This window comes from Macrobrachium rosenbergii, chromosome 51 (assembly GCF_040412425.1).
Source record: "Macrobrachium rosenbergii isolate ZJJX-2024 chromosome 51, ASM4041242v1, whole genome shotgun sequence".
NCBI classification, from domain to species: Eukaryota; Metazoa; Arthropoda; class Malacostraca; order Decapoda; family Palaemonidae; genus Macrobrachium; species Macrobrachium rosenbergii.
The window spans coordinates 23,651,351-23,670,887 of record NC_089791.1 but is presented as its reverse complement, the minus strand read 5'-3'; the positions used below and the strand labels follow the sequence as shown (position 1 = coordinate 23,670,887).

General features: G+C 37.6%; 1 protein-coding gene across 6 annotated transcripts in view; it reads right to left on the bottom strand.

Moving 5' to 3' along the window:
* LOC136833218 (collagen alpha-1(XVIII) chain-like) overlaps positions 1 to 19,537 on the bottom strand; it is a 665,928-nt gene that overhangs the window by 384,475 nt on the left and 261,916 nt on the right. For all 6 annotated transcript variants that reach the window (XM_067095081.1, XM_067095086.1, XM_067095082.1 and 3 more), the window contains exon 6: positions 586 to 657. In XM_067095081.1, coding sequence (XP_066951182.1) covers positions 586 to 657 — 72 coding nt within the window. The remainder of the gene's footprint in view (positions 1 to 585; positions 658 to 19,537) is intronic.

Sequence of the window (19,537 nt, the reverse complement as noted above, 5' to 3'; positions counted from 1 at the left end):
AATTTCATGTGAGAGTCATTTAACTTTTTGAAATACCGAAGACGTTTATCCTAAGATTACTTGTAATTTAAAGTGGTAATTCATTTTAATTTTTAGAGGTCATAAAAGTTTGGTCATTACAAAATTGTAACCTTAAGTGGGAACTTTTGCATTTTTGAAATATATACAAGTTTATTTACGAAAATTTGTATTTATAAGTGATAACTGTTTACAATTTTTGAAACACCATAACGATTAGTTGTGGAGAACTTATTTCTTGGTAATTCGTTCTAAGCAACATCACCGAAAACGTTTAATTACCGGTGAATCTTTTGAGTGAATTTTTCATAAATGAAAATTTCTTTTTAGTTATGGACTACCGACAGGTCAACGTCGACTCATTACAAAATTATATCCCCTTCGAAATGACAAATTAAAGCGAGCATGATTTTAACAGTGATAAATCCTCGTAAACGTTTTACTCACCTGATATCTGCAACGTTGCCTGAAGTTTTTTTTTAGACAACAACACAAACGTTTACGAGATGAAATGTTTTTCTTAATAGTTAATAGTAAAAAAAAAAAACATGCAAACTAAGTACTCACCGCAAAATTGTTGTCGCACTGCACCTTGGCCAGGTCGGGGGTGTTGTATATCTTGAGCTCCTGGAGGGCGCCCTGGAGGAGATACAACCACAGTTGGGTCACTACCACCCCCCATGCCTTGTGCACCAACCACATCATCATGGCTGCAAACCCACCACCACGCCCTTCTCACGCCCAAGAAAGCACAGACGCACAAAAGACACACACACACTAATCACTGCAAAACGAATTCTCACGCGGGGTAGAACTCCCTCTTTTAGAATTCTCGCTTCTCCTCCAGTGTTAAAACGGCAAATAAAATAATCTGTTGCTAATTATTATTCAGTGTTTGCTGGGACATGGTAACATATCCCTTCTCATGCCGAAAATGCCAATATTTCCATCAAGATTCAAATCAAATAGTTACAACCGTATTTTCCTTTCAGGGAGAAAGAAGGCAGTTTTACGTCGCGGTACTTGAGAGAGTCCTGGGTTCGAGATCATTTAATTTACTGGCTGAGAAGTGTAACATTTTATTCTCCGTAATTTATAATGAAATAGGAAAAACTACAGCATATCCTCCATGGACCAAACATCAAAGGCGACCGACAACTCGCGTGGAACACTGGGCCTCTCGAGAAACTTTGAACCAACAATCAATTTGCTTTTGACTAATCACCAACTTCATTCATGTAACTTTTTTAAGTGTTCGTGCGGCCAAATTCTTAGAGCTTTAGTGAACATGGCACCCCTCTGAATGAGATCCTGAAGGACTATTGAAAAGCAAGCACAAGGCACAAGTATAAGGCACAGAAGAGAGGAAAGAGGATCTTAGCGGCCTGGCCTTTTTAGATATCTTGAGAGGGACGCTGTACGACCTCCCTCATCCGCTGCCACCAGCCAACTGAGCTTTTCTGTGACGGTCTGTCTCATGTTATTCAGTCAACTCTTCTCTTAGGCCACGAACGGATTGGCTCGTAAAACGTACCATGCCACTTACGCGTTAGTTTTTTTATTTTTATCGTCAGTAATGCTCAACAATTGCTCTTATTATTAACAAATTACGGAAGAAAAAAGAAAAGGAGAATACTCAAGTGAAGATAATAACGAAAGCTACAAAAACAACGAGTATAACTAGTGTGAAAAACGACGGATTTAGCAATTTCGTCCTTCTAAATATGCTGTTCACATTCTCCAGTTTTTTTTTCTTTTGTACCCAAAACAAAAACGATTAATTTGAAATTTACCGCATGTATTTACGACACCTTTTTTTTTATTTTTCATAACTCTAACTCTCCCAATTACTAATATATTATATTCACCAAAAAAAGGATAATGAAGTTAAAAAAAAAAATAATTATGCTTTGATCAAAAATTAGTGTTGGTACTCTTTTTAACGTTATTAAAGAGGTTGTGCTAATTTCTAATAGTTTTCTTCTTACAACGTATCACAATCGCATTCAAATTGAAGTTCATGAAAGAGAAACGTATGATTTCTTACCATTAATTTTCAAGTAAGAAACATTAATTTAAAAATCTATTCATTTTTAGTTTTCTGTAAAAGAAAACTATTGTGCTGGCTTTGTTCGTCCGTCCGCACTTTTTTCTGTCCACACTTTTTCTGTCCGCCCTCAGACTTAAAAACTACTGAGGCTAGAGGGCTGCAAATTGGTATGTTGATAATTCACCCTCAGATCATCAAACATATCAAATTACAGCCTTCTAGCCTTAGTAGTTTTTATTTTATTTAAGGTTAAAGTTAGCCATAATTGTGCGTCTGGCAACGATATAGGACAAGCCACCACCGGGCCGTGGTTAAAGTTTAATGAGCCGAGGCTCATACAGCTTTATACCGAGACCACCGAAAGATAGAACTATTTTCGGTGGCCTTGGTTACACGCTGTAGCGGCTGTACAGAAAACTCGATTGCGCCGAAGAAACTTGGGCGCATTATTTACTTGTTACATTCTGTGAACGAATCTCTCTCAGCTCTCGCAACAAAACAGGAAGTATATTAGAAATATGAAGAAATGGAAAACATATGGGGTACCACGGTAATGATCACATTAGTTAGGGTGCCATTACTAAAAGAAGGATTGAGAATCACTGCCTTATTCACTGAATGCACTGCTATTCGCCTGCTGAACTAAGGACTACAGATAACCATTTTTTTTTTCAAGGTGTCACCAGAGATGCAAAACATAATTAAATCTTTGATTTGAAAGGTAACCGATTTTCCTTATAGAAAGTGATTCCCAAGAAAAAAAAAAAGGAAAAAATGCGCCGAAGTATCTTCGGGGCAATCGAGTTTTCTGTACAGCCGCTACAGCGTATAATCAAGGCCACCGAAAATAGATCTATCCACCGGTGGTCTCGTATAATGCTGTATTAGCCGCGGCCCATTAAACTTTAACCGCGGCCCGGCGGTGGCCTATCCTATATCATTGCCAGAAGCGCTATTATGACTAACTTTAACCTTAAATAAAATTTAAAAAAATATTGAGGCTAGAGGGCTGCAATTTGGTATGTTTGATGATTGGAGGGTGGATGATCAACATAGCAATTTGCAGCCCTCTAGCCTCAGTAGTTTTTAAGATCTGAGGGCGGACAGAAAAAGTGCGGAAAGAAAAAAGTGCGGACGGAAGACAAAGCCGGCACAATAGTTTTCTTTTACAGAAAACTAACAAGAGAAGGTCATTGCCACTTTCTTTCAGCCGCTGAACCAAAAATGAAACCCCAGAACGCAAAACTTTCCGAAAATCAGGCGCGTCATGTACCTACACAGAGGGTTCAAGTTTACTAATTATGATGTTAAATATTTCATATACAAACAACAGTAATTCGTGTTAATATCTACCACTCTTTTGAATTTAATCTATTTCAACACATGAGGGTTGCGGTTTAGACCTCTTTTGGAGGGAGTATGGCTAGTTTAACCCATAATAATCAATTGTACAAAAATGATGAAAATAATAATTCACTCTACTTTGAATATTTTGAAACCTATTGGATTTTTCAAATGCTTGCGTCTATTTCTATAGTTTTGTTGTTCGTATTCTACCTCTTTTTATACTTTCTTTCTAATGAAGGAACCTCAGTAAACTTTACAAGTAGCACTAGAGAGAAAGAGGGAGACAAAGAAGCAACGAGGAAGACTTGTTTTTGGCCAATATACAGCATAAATATTTCTGTTCTCCATGCTCATTAAGTTTAATGAGTTCGCCATAGGCATAAGCTGGCAACGCGCTCTCTCTCTCTCTCTCTCTCTCTCTCTCTCTCTCTCTCTCTCTCGAGCAAAAGAAGCTGCCGAAGGCGACTTCCTTTTCGAGATCAGATCTCCACCGTACGTTACCACCTCCAATTTCTTCTCGCTCCATATACAGTTCCCGAGATTACATTCCGCAGCAATTACGCCCCAAAAATATTGACTCGGTTCCAGCATCCGTAAACCATCTTCAAATGGCATTTTCTAATAGTAATTTTGGTAAGGGTCCTTTGAAAATTTACATCTCAATGACGCGCATCTTCTCCACTGAGCGGAACGAACAATTATCGAAACCAATGTAAGATATATGGGTAAAATGTATGGACTGTTCGTGACTATCGAAGTCTCCGTACGGCAATGAAAAGTCTATGGATGTTATGTGAATTTATATATATATATATATATATATATATATATATATATATATATATATATATATATATATATATATATATACTATGGAAGCAACCATATTTCATTTATTTATGTATATGTATATATATAGTATATATATATATGTGTGTTTGTATGTATATGTATATATACACACACACACACATATATATATATACATATATATACATATATATATATATATATATATATATATATGCCGAGAGTGATTAAGTATAATTCTTTACAGGTAATTCTAAGACCTCAGGGTTATCTACAAGTCCCAGGAATGTTTCAATTACTGCTAAGTAATCAACGGCAGACGTGCAATTAAGAACCACAGTTCTCATTCTAATTTTCCCTGTGGAATGAGATCCCCAGCCAGGATAAACATAAGTAAAAACCACTGTAGACAAATATAGATGCCCAAATCAAACTACATGAATGCAATAAAAGTTTGTGTTAATAATTTATGAAGAAAAGATAAATCGATGTTAATTTTAATGCGCTTTCATGATTCTGGAAAAAAAAGTTAAGTATATCTTAGTTTAACAAGACCACTGAGCTGATTAACAGCTCTCCTAGGGCTGGCCCGAAGGATTAGACTTATTTTACGTGGCTGAGAACCAATTGGTTACCTAGCAACGGGACCTACGGCTTATTGTGGAATCCGAACCACATTATACCGAGAAATGAATTTCTATCACCAGAAATAAATTCCTCTAATTCTCCATTGGCCGGCCAGAGACTCGAACTCGGGCCTAGCAGAGTGCTAGTCGAGAAGTCTACCGACTCGTCCAACGAGGAACTTATGATTCTGGAAATACGGCGAATGGAAGAGAATCCCACATCCAGAGAGTGAAGGTTGACTCTTGAGTTCGTGAGTCCCGCAGTATCTTTGTAACTGCTCCAAGTAAGATATAAGCAGGCTATGGGAGCGTACTTAACTACACTGCCCTAAAATGGAAAACTGCAGAATCTGCAAAATTTTCGAAATTGAGATATGCCGCCTATTGGGCTCATGAAACACTTAACACACAAGTTACTGCAGTTTCAGAATGATTCTTCAGTGCTTTATTTAGGGGGTCCCATTTGCAGTATCTGCAAAATCAGTAGCAAGGCAAGGAAAAACTGCAGTATCTACCATTTTTCTCAGTTTTGTATTTTTGCAGATACTGCAGTCTTCTATTTCAAGGCAGTACAGTAATCTAATGAACAATGTAAATCTAAGCTAAAGAGACATTGAAAGGACAGCCAAGTCCATCACTTAACTCAGCACTGTTTGACCAACTTGCGCGAAATAAACATACATATTTAACATGACAACTTTAAACATGAACTAGTACATTATTACAAATCATGTTATCTGTGCAAATCAAAATCTAAAGAAAGACGAGAAGTCGTAACAATATTTATGTAGCATCAAATAACATAAAAGTCAGTGGTAGAATGGAATGGAATATAAAATTTAGGCTAAGGGCCAAGCGTTGGGACCTATAAGGTCATTCGGCACTGAAAGGGAAATTGAGAGCAAAGAGGATTAAATGGCTTAACGGGTGGAAAACCTCGAAGTTTGCACTCTGAAAAAATTGTTAGCAGAGAGGGTAAAGTAAAGTAAGATGGAAGAAAGAGAATATGAACGGAGGAACAGTAATAGGAATGACAGGGGCTGGAGCTAGGGTCCGAAAGGACCCTGCAAAGAACCTTAGGTAATGCTTACAGTGCACCATGTGAGATGCACTGACGGCATTACCCCCTACGGGATTCAGTGGAAGAGAAAAATATACAAATTTCTGGGTTAAGTAAGGAAAACAGCACTTCCTTGCTGAAGGAGAACTTGTTTCTCATCCTCCAGGTACCAGACTTGAGGCCATATCTCACCATCCATACTGACGCGACAGCTTATTTTTTCATTACATCAATCCATCAACTTCGCAGTGGGAAGGACTGACTGATTGGACGATTTGAAAAAAAAATTACTGACGTCAAAATGACAAAGGTCATCGGCGTCGCCGTCGGGAAGGAAGAGAAACGCTTTTTCAAGTACAGCGACTAGGCATTATGTGATAAGAGCCCGTAATCAGTAAAAAGTGGCTGCCATGAAATGTCTTTTGTTGCTAAGGTATTCTCGATGATAAACAAGTAAAAAATACGCCGAGGTTTCTTCGGCGCAGTCGAGTTTTCTGTACATCGTATAATCAAGGCCACTGAAAATAGATCCATCTTTAGGTGGTCTCAGCTGTATGAGCCGCGTCCTATGAAACTTTAACCACGGCCTGGTGGTGGCCTGGCCTATATCGTTACCATGGGGAACGATTATGGCTGAATTTAACCTTAAATAAAATTAAAAACTACTTAGGCTAGAGGGCTGCAATTTGGTAAGTTTGATGATTGGAGGGTGGATGATCAACACACCAATTTGCAGCCCTCTAGCCTCAGTAGTTTTTGAGATCTGAGGGCGGACAGAAAAAGTGCGGACGGACAGACAAAGCCGGCACAATAGTTTTCCTTTCAGAAAACTAAAAGGATACAGTACAGCTGGCTAAAATACTAATCTTTTACTTTATATTATTCTGTTATTCGTATTGAAGCCTCGGCAGAAAAAACATTCGAGTGAATAAATCGAAAATATTAAACCTTAAGACGCTAAATAATAATAAAATAATAATAATAATAATAATAATAATAATATAACCACCACCACCACAACAGCACCGTAAATGATAATAAGCATAACAACTGGAAACTGAGATCTAGTTATTGAAAAATCACAGACGATTAGAGATGAAAGCTGAAGATAATATAACGACATAAAAAAGTAATAAACGAATAACGAGGAAGGGGAGAGAAGACGGTAGAAGTGGAAATGGCATACGAGGAGGAGGATGGATACCAAGAGGATGAGAGAGAGAGAGAGAGAGAGAGAGAGAGAGAGAGAGAGAGAGAGAGAGAGAGAGAGAGACAAAGGGAAGATGGAGAGAGAGAGAGAGAGAGAGAGAGAGAGAGAGAGAGAGAGAGAGAGAGAGAGAGAGAGAGAGAGAGAGAGGCACTGAAGTATGGAGAGCAAGAGGTAAGGAAGGAAACAGAGAGAGAGAGAGAGAGAGAGAGAGAGAGAGAGAGAGAGAGAGAGAGAGAGAGAGCACTGAAGGATGGAGAGCAAGAGGTGGAAGGAAAGAGAGAGAGAGAGAGAGAGAGAGAGAGAGAGAGAGAGAGAGAGAGAGAGAGAGGTGGGGGCACGGAAGGAAGATGGGGAGCAAGAGGTAAGAGAGAGAGAGAGAGAGAGAGAGAGAGAGAGAGAGAGAGAGAGAGAGAGAGAGGTGGGGACACGGAAGGAAGATGGAGAGCAAGAGGTAGGGAGAGAGAGAGAGAGAGAGAGAGAGAGAGAGAGAGAGAGAGAGAGAGAGAGAGAGTCAAAACAGTGGAGGAGGTGGTGGGGGGTGGCGTGGCCCTGGCACGATCTCCAATTGCCACCTGTTGAACTTGGTATATTTACACAAGATAAACGCCCCGAAGGGCCCCCAATACCAGATTACATATTACACCTCTGGTCATATCAGCTGGCTAATCTCATTATGCCATAACCGCTCTTTTGCTCCATCTCGGCCAAAGGCTGAGTCTTGATTTACAGCCTTAAAAGTGCGGATTTATAGACGGATCTCTTTTCTCTGTACTTTGATATTTGATTTCATTTCTTCTTTTTTTTAGTCTATTTCTTCTCTCTGCTTTCCGGTGCTTAAGTGACAATAAATCATTCTTCATTTTGCTCTCTCTCTCTCTCTCTCTCTCTCTCTCTCTCTCTCATGAAATCATAATTCATTCTCTCTCTCTCTATCATACCTGCATACCTATACCTCAGACAAATAAACACCGTTCCTTATTAACTTGTTCCATCGTCCCATTCGTATATTTTGGAGTTTGTTTTTAACTTCTCCCTTCCATACACCTTTAAATCCCACACTTGACTCGGTCGGTGAGGTCATCTGTTATAACAAAAGATTAAACCAGTTTCTTAATAAGTTCTAGTGAAATGTTAATGTAAACTTCCCTTTTAACAATGAAATTTTTTTTTATAAATGCAACGAAAATTACGACCATAATAAAACAAGTAAAAATGTGCCGAAGTTTCTTCGGCACAATCGAGTTTTCTGTACAGCCGCTACAGCGTATAATCAAGGACACAAAAAATAGATCTATTTTTCGGTGGTCTCGGTGTACTGCTGTATGAGCCGCGGCCCATGAAACTTTAGCCACTGGCCGGTGGTGGCCTATCCTATATCGTTATGGCTAACTTTCACCTTAAATAAGATAAAAACTACTGAGGCTAGAGTGCTGCAATTTGGTATGTTTGATGATTGGAGGATGGATGATCAAAATACCAATTTGCAACCCTCTAGCCTCAGTAGTTTTTAAGATCTGAGGGCAGACAGAAAAAAGTGCGGACAGAATAAAGTGCGGACGGACAGACAAAGCCGGCACAATAGTTTTCTTTTACAGAAAACTAAAAGGATGACTTATCATGAAAACAAAATCCAAAATACACATCAGAATCAGGTCCTGTAAACATTTTTTAAAAACAGGACCTATTACTTATCCATTCACAGCCTAATTCAATATGCCCATTATCTTCTGAGCTAAATGTTCCTTCATTTTTAAGCTCAAGTCCTTAAAGAAAGCTGCTGGATTGATGAACTGAACTCATTAGGTATTGAAATACCAACCTTCAAAAAAAAAAAAAGTAAGAACAGAGGCCTCATATAAACAAGAATTTTTCGGGAGCAGATACGCATGAAATTAAGCTACAAAAGGTAGTTTCTACGAATAACCTACAGTTTAACAAACTGTCAAGTGTGGGGTATGTTCAAAATATTGAATTTTAAATTTTCAGACATTTCTATATATCGACAGGTGTTTCTATGTATCATACGCGTCCCTCACCAAAAACTGGCGGCCCGCACAGAAAAAAATTAAACCTGTGATTTAGAGCATCGACAAGTTTTCATAAACACTCTCTGACACACACACGAGACGATAAATTGAGATAAAGTATGAAAAGAAAAAATTATCAAGACATGCGCACGCCTCTAAACTCCATCGCCACTCGGGAAAAAAATCAATGAAAAAAATAAGGTCTACCATAAAAGCACCCACGAGAGGTTATCCATTTTTCTCACGCCACCAAAGCGTCACGATTTTCAATAACGCTCTCGATAAAATTCGCAGCGTTACCTTATCGGCTCGGTCGGACGTATACACGCCGCGTGAAATACAAAGCTAGTGGGCCTTATACGGCAGAAATAATTCCTTTACCTCCCGCAGGGTAATTGGACATCAAAACGATTAAAGGGTCAAGTATCACAGATGGTCAGTTTTGTGGGAAGTGAGAAAGAGAGCGAGAGAACAGAGCACGCTGTATTTTAAAGCAGAATACTTTTTACCTTTTAGAGAGTGGAAGAAATACAGAGCATTTAAAGAGACGCCTGATAATTTTCTTAGAATTATGATAACAAAACTGAGAGAAACAATGAAGTGGGATAGGATTAAATTTCGGTCATTTATATGGTCTCCTTTCGGATGATACGAATCTTTTACAGACGAAGCCTACGCCCCTTCCTAATTGAGATTTGGGATCCGAGTTCTTAAATCTCCGACCCACCTTAAATGAAAGCAGCGTGGAATCTTGCTGCTCGACTTTGTATAGAAGATGGAGACTGAAGGAGACTCATTAGGAAAGCCACACCCCATTAAGTGGCAAGCAGCTTCTTGTCCCCTTTAGACTGACATCCAAATAAAAGATTTTGTAGTGCGGAACAAAATACTTTAAGAAATACGAAAGTAGACGATAGGCCAAAGGGCATTATTCATTTGCCCTATTCGCAGTATCGTGATATCACATGCTTACTTAATGGCTGCATAAACATATGACAGGACCTCAGATATCTGCAACATAGAGCCGGCCGTGTACTCTTACTCACACAGAGAAGCAAGCACTCAAGTGTGCGGAAGAAACGTGAGACTGTACTTCAGGTAAGTGCTCCCATGAAATTTGGAGACCTGCTGGTGCCTCTACCGGGAAACCCAATATCCTTCAATTTACAATTAAGAAAAATGGATAAAAAAAAAAAAACTTCAAGAGATACGGACACCTATTAGTTTTAAGCAAAGCTATGCAGGTTATGGTAGCAGTCCTCCCGATTGCACAGTTCAGAGTCAAATAACCACTGAACTGAGATATAGGCCTTAGAGTAGTACTCAGACGATTTGCAATTCTGGCACAGTAATGCTGGAAAAGGACTTTAAAACCACAAAGTTTTTTTTTTTTTTGATACATATTAGATATGATAGTATCATAAACACCATTCCCATTAAAAGTGGTTTGTTCCAGAAGTTGCTACACTTCCTGTGCTAAGCAAATAACAAGGGATGAGGTTGCTCGCCTCACGGCCCTGTACCTTCGCCTCCACTTACCAAAGTCGACACACATACATACATGCATGCACACACATTTATATATATATATATATATATATATATATATATATATATATATATATATATATATATATATATATATATATAGTATATATGCATATATATGTATGTATGTATAGTATATATATATATATATATATATATATATATATATATATATATATATATATATATATATATATATATATATATATTTATCAACTGGATCAATGATTTACAGCTTTAAGTACTCCTGACGGGAAAACGAATAATAAGGTTTCGGTACACGAGTTTTATCCTTGACTCGGCAGTTAGTGAACGTAATGCGACATGATTCTTGTCTTCTCTTCTCTGAAGTTGAATCCATTCAGACGAAACAAATACACAGACCTCTTGCTCTTCCAGAAACCGTTGCCCTAATAAGGGGGTCGGTTTTAGAAGCAAAAACCAGTCGCTGCCACATTAATCTACCACTGATTAATGATAAACTCTCTGTGCAGAAAAACTCAACGCCTTCACAGAGACACCTACGCAAGATGATTACTTGTAGGCAGGGCTATGTAGGCATATGTATACTGCGTGTGCTTGTATTTTTTTTAAAGAGTAGTTTTACCAGACCACTGAGTTGAAAGATCTCTTCTGGGCTATAAAAAGTGCGAAGTAAAAAATGGGAAAAGCCAAAAAAAATCTGATTCGCAACAAACTGAAATTCAAGAATTCCCAGGCAAAAAGACTAACAATATACTTATAGACAACGATATCCAGAACCATTAGCTGGTAAATTGTAAATTACCAGGACCGCCAATCCTGCAATTGTTGCACCTCCCTGCAACAACTTGTCAACAATCAACAAGAGTAGCGGCCATGGGAAGGAATACTGAGTAAAGAAAAGTGAGAAACTTCGTAAGCAGGACTCCACAGAGTCACACGTCAGCAGCTACTCGGCGTGTCTGTTGGCAGCCAATTTCTCAGCTCGAACTCTTTGCCTGTTGGTGTTGCCTAGACCAAGGGCCTTGGCCTAGATCTCAACGATAGATTAATGAGCATGTTAAAAGGAAAACCTACACTGGACATTTACATCGTATATGATTAATAGGATAAATTCAATTTACGTCTGACTTAAATTTTACCAAACCTAGTTCGTAAAATTATGATTTTAAAATACTAAAACTAACAGATAAACAAAAAGGAATCGATATTTTCTGCATAACACGCGCTCCCTAAACTTACTGCCAACTGTAACAGAAATTTAAATCTTGACCTCTTTGGTTCCAATACGTTTCTCACAAGAGATTTTAGCCTCATTACTCCCTGGAATGGATTAAATGAAGAATACCCTCACATGGAAAGTAAGAAAGGTAAAATGGCAAGCAGGAACTGGAAAAGACCAGTTTTTATATTAACATGACATTTCTTGAACCAATTTAAAAGAAAACTCAACCCTCACATGGAAAGTACATCGGAGAGAGAGAGAGAGATATTAGAGACAGAGAGAGAGGAGAGAGAGAGAGAGAGAGAGAGAGAGAGAGACATTAATACACTAAAATGTAATCACCATAAACCAACAAATTCCGATCCAAACTACGCTGACAAACACAAATTAAAAATGCATGGACAACGCTTGCATATTACTTTACCAAAAGAAATTGGGCTCCGATCAAGTAGGTCTAACAAAAGCAGAAAACAAATGTGAAATGACCAATAGGCCTACAGAAGACACACAGCTACTAATAGGAAAATTAGTACTTTTCACGCTTAGTGACAAGAGTGAACACTGAAGAATGAGGCGATACAGAAAGGAACAGATACAGGCAGACGACAAAAGGCACACCAAATACGGGCAAGTCTTCCCCTGGCAGCGTAGGGTGGGAAGGATGTCCTAGACTTATATCGCAAAGTGACAAATGAGCATTCTTGCAGACAGAAACGCTGATTGTTCTCAAAACTCAGTGGACACCAACAATAGGTCCCTGGTGTCACAGAAGACCCATATGGGGAGACAATGGCTCTAACAGAGATCTATGATGGAGATGGGTGCTGATTCCACCGTGAGCATGAGAAAAAGTGTGAACTATTGTGCGCGTGGGTCATATTTTTGCTGTTGCTTTATTTAATATTCTAAAGTCGACGGGACGAGCCACGTCATGTCCTTATGGAGTCCAAACCCATGGCAAAATAATAACCGCGCCGGTGAATGATTGTATCCTAACCGTAAAGTTAAGTGATATTCCATCTTACCCAGTGAGTTAAAACTCTACCTTGTTTACGAAGGATGTCATTTTTTCCATATGTAAGTCTATAATCAAATGTTTATATGGCTAAAAGCTTTTTTTTTCTCGTCATCTAAAAAGCTCGGATGAATCATCGCCTCCAAACAAGGTCTAAGAACCGAGACCAATTCTGTCAGGTGCATCTCTAGGCATATGGTTCTCTCTGAAACATCTCCCGCAAAGGTCAAGCAGACAGCACAATGTGTACCAAGTTCATGGTCTCTTCCATCTTCAAAGGCACGTAGTCAGTACTTATAAATGGGGAATCAAATACAATTCAGGTCATGTAGCTAGATATACCCTACAAGAACGTCAATAGAGGGAGCACCGTAATCCAAAAGTAATAAAAAAAAACATCCCCACTGACAAAGCCACTTGTACTAACATTCAGTTTATCGTTTTACAGAAGATCAATGGCAACCCACGTAGCAACAACACTAGAATCATTCTTATACGTAAGATAGTCTTGATCTTGTTTTTGAATAAATATTGCACCAACAAAAAAAAAAAAATAGTTTCAGCAAGGCTTTCTTTTCCACCAGTTATGTGTCAAGTTTAAATACATAAAATAAATGATAAAACACTACCCTATAAAAATTCTCTACACAATGGTGGTCATTGTTCGTGGAGATAAAGATGTTCAGACTAACCTGTGATTATGAAAAGATCTCAATAATAACAGGATTACCACAGTACTCAGTATTTCGAATCGAACTACAATACGAAGCAAAACCTTTTCCTAGCTACCTACAAACGACCGAGAGTTCCACATGACACTCGGCTTGAAATGAAAAGGTTCCTGGCCAGTAGAGAAGAAATGTTCTTTGTCATATAGGTATTTAACACTAATAAAACAAAGAGCGTAAGCTGAAGACAAATTTGAGAGCACCCCTCAGCATAACTCCGGTTTACTATCCCAAGTTGCATGCTGTACGCAGACTGGTGCTACACCAGATTAGTAATATTTGGTGCCTAATGACCAGAGCAATAAATGAAGTAGTTTATTGCAAGATGCTTTACACCACAAGCTCTACAATAATCCGAAACATACTTTGAGAAATCTGATCAAGGTAAATTTAAGGCAAGCACGCAGTTAAGAGAATGTTAACAGAGCCACGTATGCCTTCAATATCCCTTTGATATTAAAACTTGAATATATTCTTTAAAATTATCATTGAATTATTTTATCAAAAGTGGTTACGATGGAAGAAAAGAAAGTCATATACGATCACAGAAACAATCAGCAAATTCCATTTTACATTCTGCCAAGGTAACTCTCAGTCAGTTACTCAGTTTCACAAATGTACGAAAACGTAAAAATTTAACATCTTTTGAATCATAATCTTTCTCATCGCAGTACGAATTTCACTCAAACGTTCCCACAAACAGCACAAGAACCTCTTTAAAGAATAATTGCTACGACAACTAACAAGACAATCGCAGCACATAAGACTAGCCTCATATGGCCAAGTAAGTGAGGGCAGTAAGCCTATACCTTTCCGCCAGTTGGGGCCCTTCCCATAAAGAATGTCTTAACACATTTGGAGAACCATCCATCAGGTCACTCCAAGGGTCCCATTCAGGGAACATTTTTAACGACCAGAATCTGATAAAATACAATGATGAAAAAAGGACGACCCCCAGTATTCTCTCTCTCTCTCTCTCTCTCTCTCTCTCTCTCTCTCTCTCTCTCTCTCTCTCTCTGTGGTTTGTGAACTCGAACTCAGTTTAGGAAAGTTTTCAAGATGTTAGATTCTGGATTACTTTACAAACTAATCTCTCTCTCTCTCTCTCTCTCTTCTCTCTCTCTTTCTGTGTGTGTGTGAGTGCTATGTGAACTTGAACTCAGTCTAGGGAAGTTTTAAAGCAGATGTTAGGTTCTGGATTACATTGCAAACTAATCTCTCTCTCTCTCTCTCTCTCTCTCTCTCTCTCTCTCTCTCCGTGCTTTGTGAAGTTGAACTCAGTCTAGGAAAGTTTTAAAGTAGATGTTAGATTCTGGATTACAGTACAAACTAATTTCTCTCTCTCTCTCTCTCTCTCTCTCTCTCTCTCTCTCTCTCTCTCTCTCTCTCTCGTTTCGAGGATTGTAGAAAAAGGATGGTGTTAGACGTGACATCTTCCGAAAACAAATATCACTTATTTTACATGAACTCCGCCCAGATCACCCAAGGAGGTAATATCGGGTTATAGACTGACTTAGACGCCATGGAGGACTCTGGTTGGTGCATAACTTTATCGGAAATCTTCATGTCAGCAAGGAATGCTGAAATGATCTAAACACTGTGGAAAAATATAATAAAATAAAATAACATATTGTGACGATCATCTTTCCCAGAAAGAGATAACAGCAAAAATCAATTATTATATATTCCTTTAACCCAAACATTGACAATAAAAATTGCCAACACTAAAATAAATACACTCACAGACACGCACAAACAGACACATATATAAATATACATAGTATTGACAGTTGGTGGTCATTCGGAGCTTTGCCTATTGTTTTGAAATCCTTGTAATTGATATTATATCTGCATTTTTTCCCGTGGTCTCTTATGCATGAAAATTCGGGGTTTGATAATTTAGCACCCGTTCGGTAATTTACGCCACGACGAGAGTCTAATCTCACCTTCAACAGCCTATGAGTGGAGCCCACGTACTTTACCGAACGGGTGCTAAATTATCACACCCCGAATTTTCATGCATAAGAGACCACGGGAAAAAGTGCAGATATAATATCAATTACAAGGATTTCAAAATAATAGGCAAAGCCCGAATGACCACCAACTGTCAATACTAGAATCTTTTTATTAAACAACTAGTTCCCCAATTAAATATATATATAGTATATATATGTGTATATATATATATATATATATATATATATATATATATATATATATATATATATATATAATATACTGTATATATATCTTGATGTTTGTATGTAGATTTGAAAATTTGAGGCACGCGTGTGCAGAGCCCGTGTCCATCTCACGCTGGTCCCTAAACTCTAAATCCTACACAATTAACGACGTGTCAATATATGTGACACCAATTCGAGTGGATCCATTAAAGCCCGGGCAGAGCAACCCTCCCCATTCCTTCTATGGGATGGGAGAAACGGACCACCCTACTATACCGAGCGTCTTAGGGGACCCAACCTAGCTTTTCCACAATTTCTTGTCTGTGTTATTTACTTCATGCTCTTCCTGGGCCTTATTTTCGAGTGGAAAGGTCTATGTATGATAATTAATGCAATATAAAAATATGTTGCATTTATTCTATTTACAGTATATCCCCGTCAGAGAGCTGACAGTGTATTCTAAGGATTTGATCCTGGTTTTCCGCTAAAAAAAAAAAAAAAACCTATAACAACTTTGTTGGCTACACACACAAAAAAACAAAAACACTTCATCAGTTTCTTTACTCTAATCGAGGTACCCAGCTCAGGTTGTTTTTAAAGGTAAATAGGATTATTAAAGTAATAAAAAGCCAGCTTTCTCAAAATGTTGCTGAATCACTGTGACGGTTCTTCTTGTATGTACGTATGTATGTATAAATAAATATAATATATATTATATATGTATATATAATATATATCTTTATATATATATATATATATATATATATATATATATATATATATATATAATGTATATATATTTATATATATATATATGTATATATAATATATAATATATTTATTTACATATACATATATATATATATATATATATATATATATATATATATATATATATATAAATATTTATATATATGTATATGTAATGTATATATATATTATATAATATATATATATATATATATATATATATATATATATATATATATATATATATATATATATATATATATACATAGAGAAACAAACAAACACACATACACACACATGGATCTTTCAAACAGGTATATAATCGACAAGCAACTGATGCAACAACATTTCCACCGCCGAGCACGTATTCGTCACATCGAATGAAACAGGATACTTCAGGATGTTGTCCGAAAGAAAACACAGTTTCAGTGTAGGTCTGGAATGTGTGGCAAAGCCAATCGAAGGTAACACTGATCAGAGGATCATGACGGCGAATATGAGGTGGCTGAATAGAACAGAATGTTGAATTTAGGCCACAGGCCAAGCGCTGGGACCTATAAGGTCATTCAGCGATGGTATCGAAATTGTCAGTAAAAAGGTTTGAAAGGTGTAACAGGAGATAAACCTCGGAGTTGCACTATGAATCAACTGTTAGGAGAGGGTGGAAAGTAAGATGGAGGAAAGCGAATATGAACGGAGGTACAGAAAAGGAATGAAAGGGGATACAGCTACGGGCCGAAGGGACGCTGCAAAGAGCCTTAAGTAATGCCTACAGTGTACCGCATGAGGTGCACTGACGGCACTTCCCCCTTACGGGATATACGACTGTTGATACATTTCGTAAGAGAACGGTGACAGGCCACAGAAATCTCATTAAAAAATTAGTGAAAATCAATTAAAAGCTAAAGCGTATGTCATCCTCTATAAGATATACTCGTATTAAGCAATTTGTTGCGGTTCACTGATTATAACTAAACGAGTAACCACCTGCTCCGATTTTCGAAAAGAATATTGCACACCTTTTCCAGTTATAACAAAATGCTTGTGCTATTTAGTTTAAAAGTAAGAGGGCGATCACACAATATGCAGAAATGTTTTTTGGTCATGAAAATGCTTATGCCATTACTTTAAAAGTAAGGGGGCGATCATGTCATATGCAGAAAAGTTTATATAGCTAAAGAAATGTTTATGCCATTTATTTTAAAAGAAAGAGACCGATCAAACACTAAGCAAAATGTCCCTATGAGCATGTCTTTGGCTAAAAAATATAACCTTAAATATCACTCCTTCAAAAAGCATAAAAAGACAACTTAAGAAGTACAACCCACCATGCACAAAACTATCTAGGAAATCTGGCCAGCCTTTTTGATATTCGCGTCCCGCCTGAAGCCGACCACGACAAACCTAGTTTCTCCTTAGCTGTCAAGATCACCTTTATCTAAGTTTTACTAATACGGTCAGTCTGCATTTCCGAATGAGCGGCTCCCGACATCTGGCGCAAAGGATGTAATTGTTGTCTCTTATTCCTGGCCTCAATCTTTCTTCTTGCTGTACACAAACTTTAACTTACTCCCACTGACTTTTAGGTCTCACTGTGACTCACTACCGTACGATCAAGATGATAACGTTTGTTGCAAGAGTCAGTGGTAAGAGAACTCGTCACTGAAGTCGGAGGTCGTTGCAGTCTGTGGTTCGAATCCACCATGTGACAAATAACTTTATCAGTTATAACTCCCCTTCAGTATTATTTCCGAGGTCAAGTGAATTGGATATCAAACGGTACTGGTAGCTTAATGCTTGGAAATATATATAAAAAAATGTCGCGGTGATGTGGTAAAATTCTTACATATATATACATACACACATTTATATATATATATATATATATATATATATATATATATATATATATATATATTTATATACATATACAGATTTGTTCATAATAAAACTTCTATCAAGATTTTACATTCAAGGCTTATTCCAAGAAACTGAAAGTTGTAAAACATCACACCACTAGCGCATTTGAAAGTAGACTTTAAATGTCATTGCCCCAATTATAAACGAACATTTATCAATTTATTATTTTCCGAGGAATTCACAGATGATCAATAAGCAAGAACAAAGAACAATTAATTCAGCAGTGACAATAAATCTTCTTGCAAAATCCCAAGAGATACCCGGCTTCGTGGCATTGTCATTGGCGTCGGCTTGTAGCGTGTATCCTGTGAATATGAATCTGAATGTGGGGTTTAAAATAGATCTGGTTTAAATGCACATACCCCGTAGGAGGGTAGTGTCGTCACTGCATCTCATGCGGTGCACTGTAGGCATTACTTAAGGTTCTTGGCACTGTGTCTTCGGCCCCCTAGCTGCAACCCCTTTCGTTCCTTTTACTGTACCTCCTTTCATATTCTCTTCCTTCCATCTTGCTTTCCACCCTCTCCTAACAATTGATTCATAGTGCAATTGCGAGGTTTTCCTCCCGTTACAACTTTCAAAACTTTTACTGTCAGTTTCAATTCCAGCGCTGAATGACCTCATAGGTCCCAGTGCCTGGCCTTTGGCCTAAGTTCTACATTCAATTCAATATTCAACTGCAGATACGAACATGTTTATTATTGTTATTCATAATGAAAAATTCGAAACGGTAAAATAACCTACAAAAGCTGGCCCGCACAAAATAGAAATACCCATTTTGACAAATGAAAAGCAGTGAATCGGAGAGAGACATGAATAATATAGAGATGAAAATAATGAATATAAAAAAGTTACAAAAACAATACCATTATTCCTCATAATATTCATAGTTTTTAATATTCATGTACATTTTCACAAGGAAAGGTTACTGGACGTTTGCAAAATATGGGTAGTTCAAAGTTCCACCCAGACAGCGATAATGTTTTAGATTCTGCGATATGACACTTTAAAACATTAAATAAATGAAAAAAAAAAAAA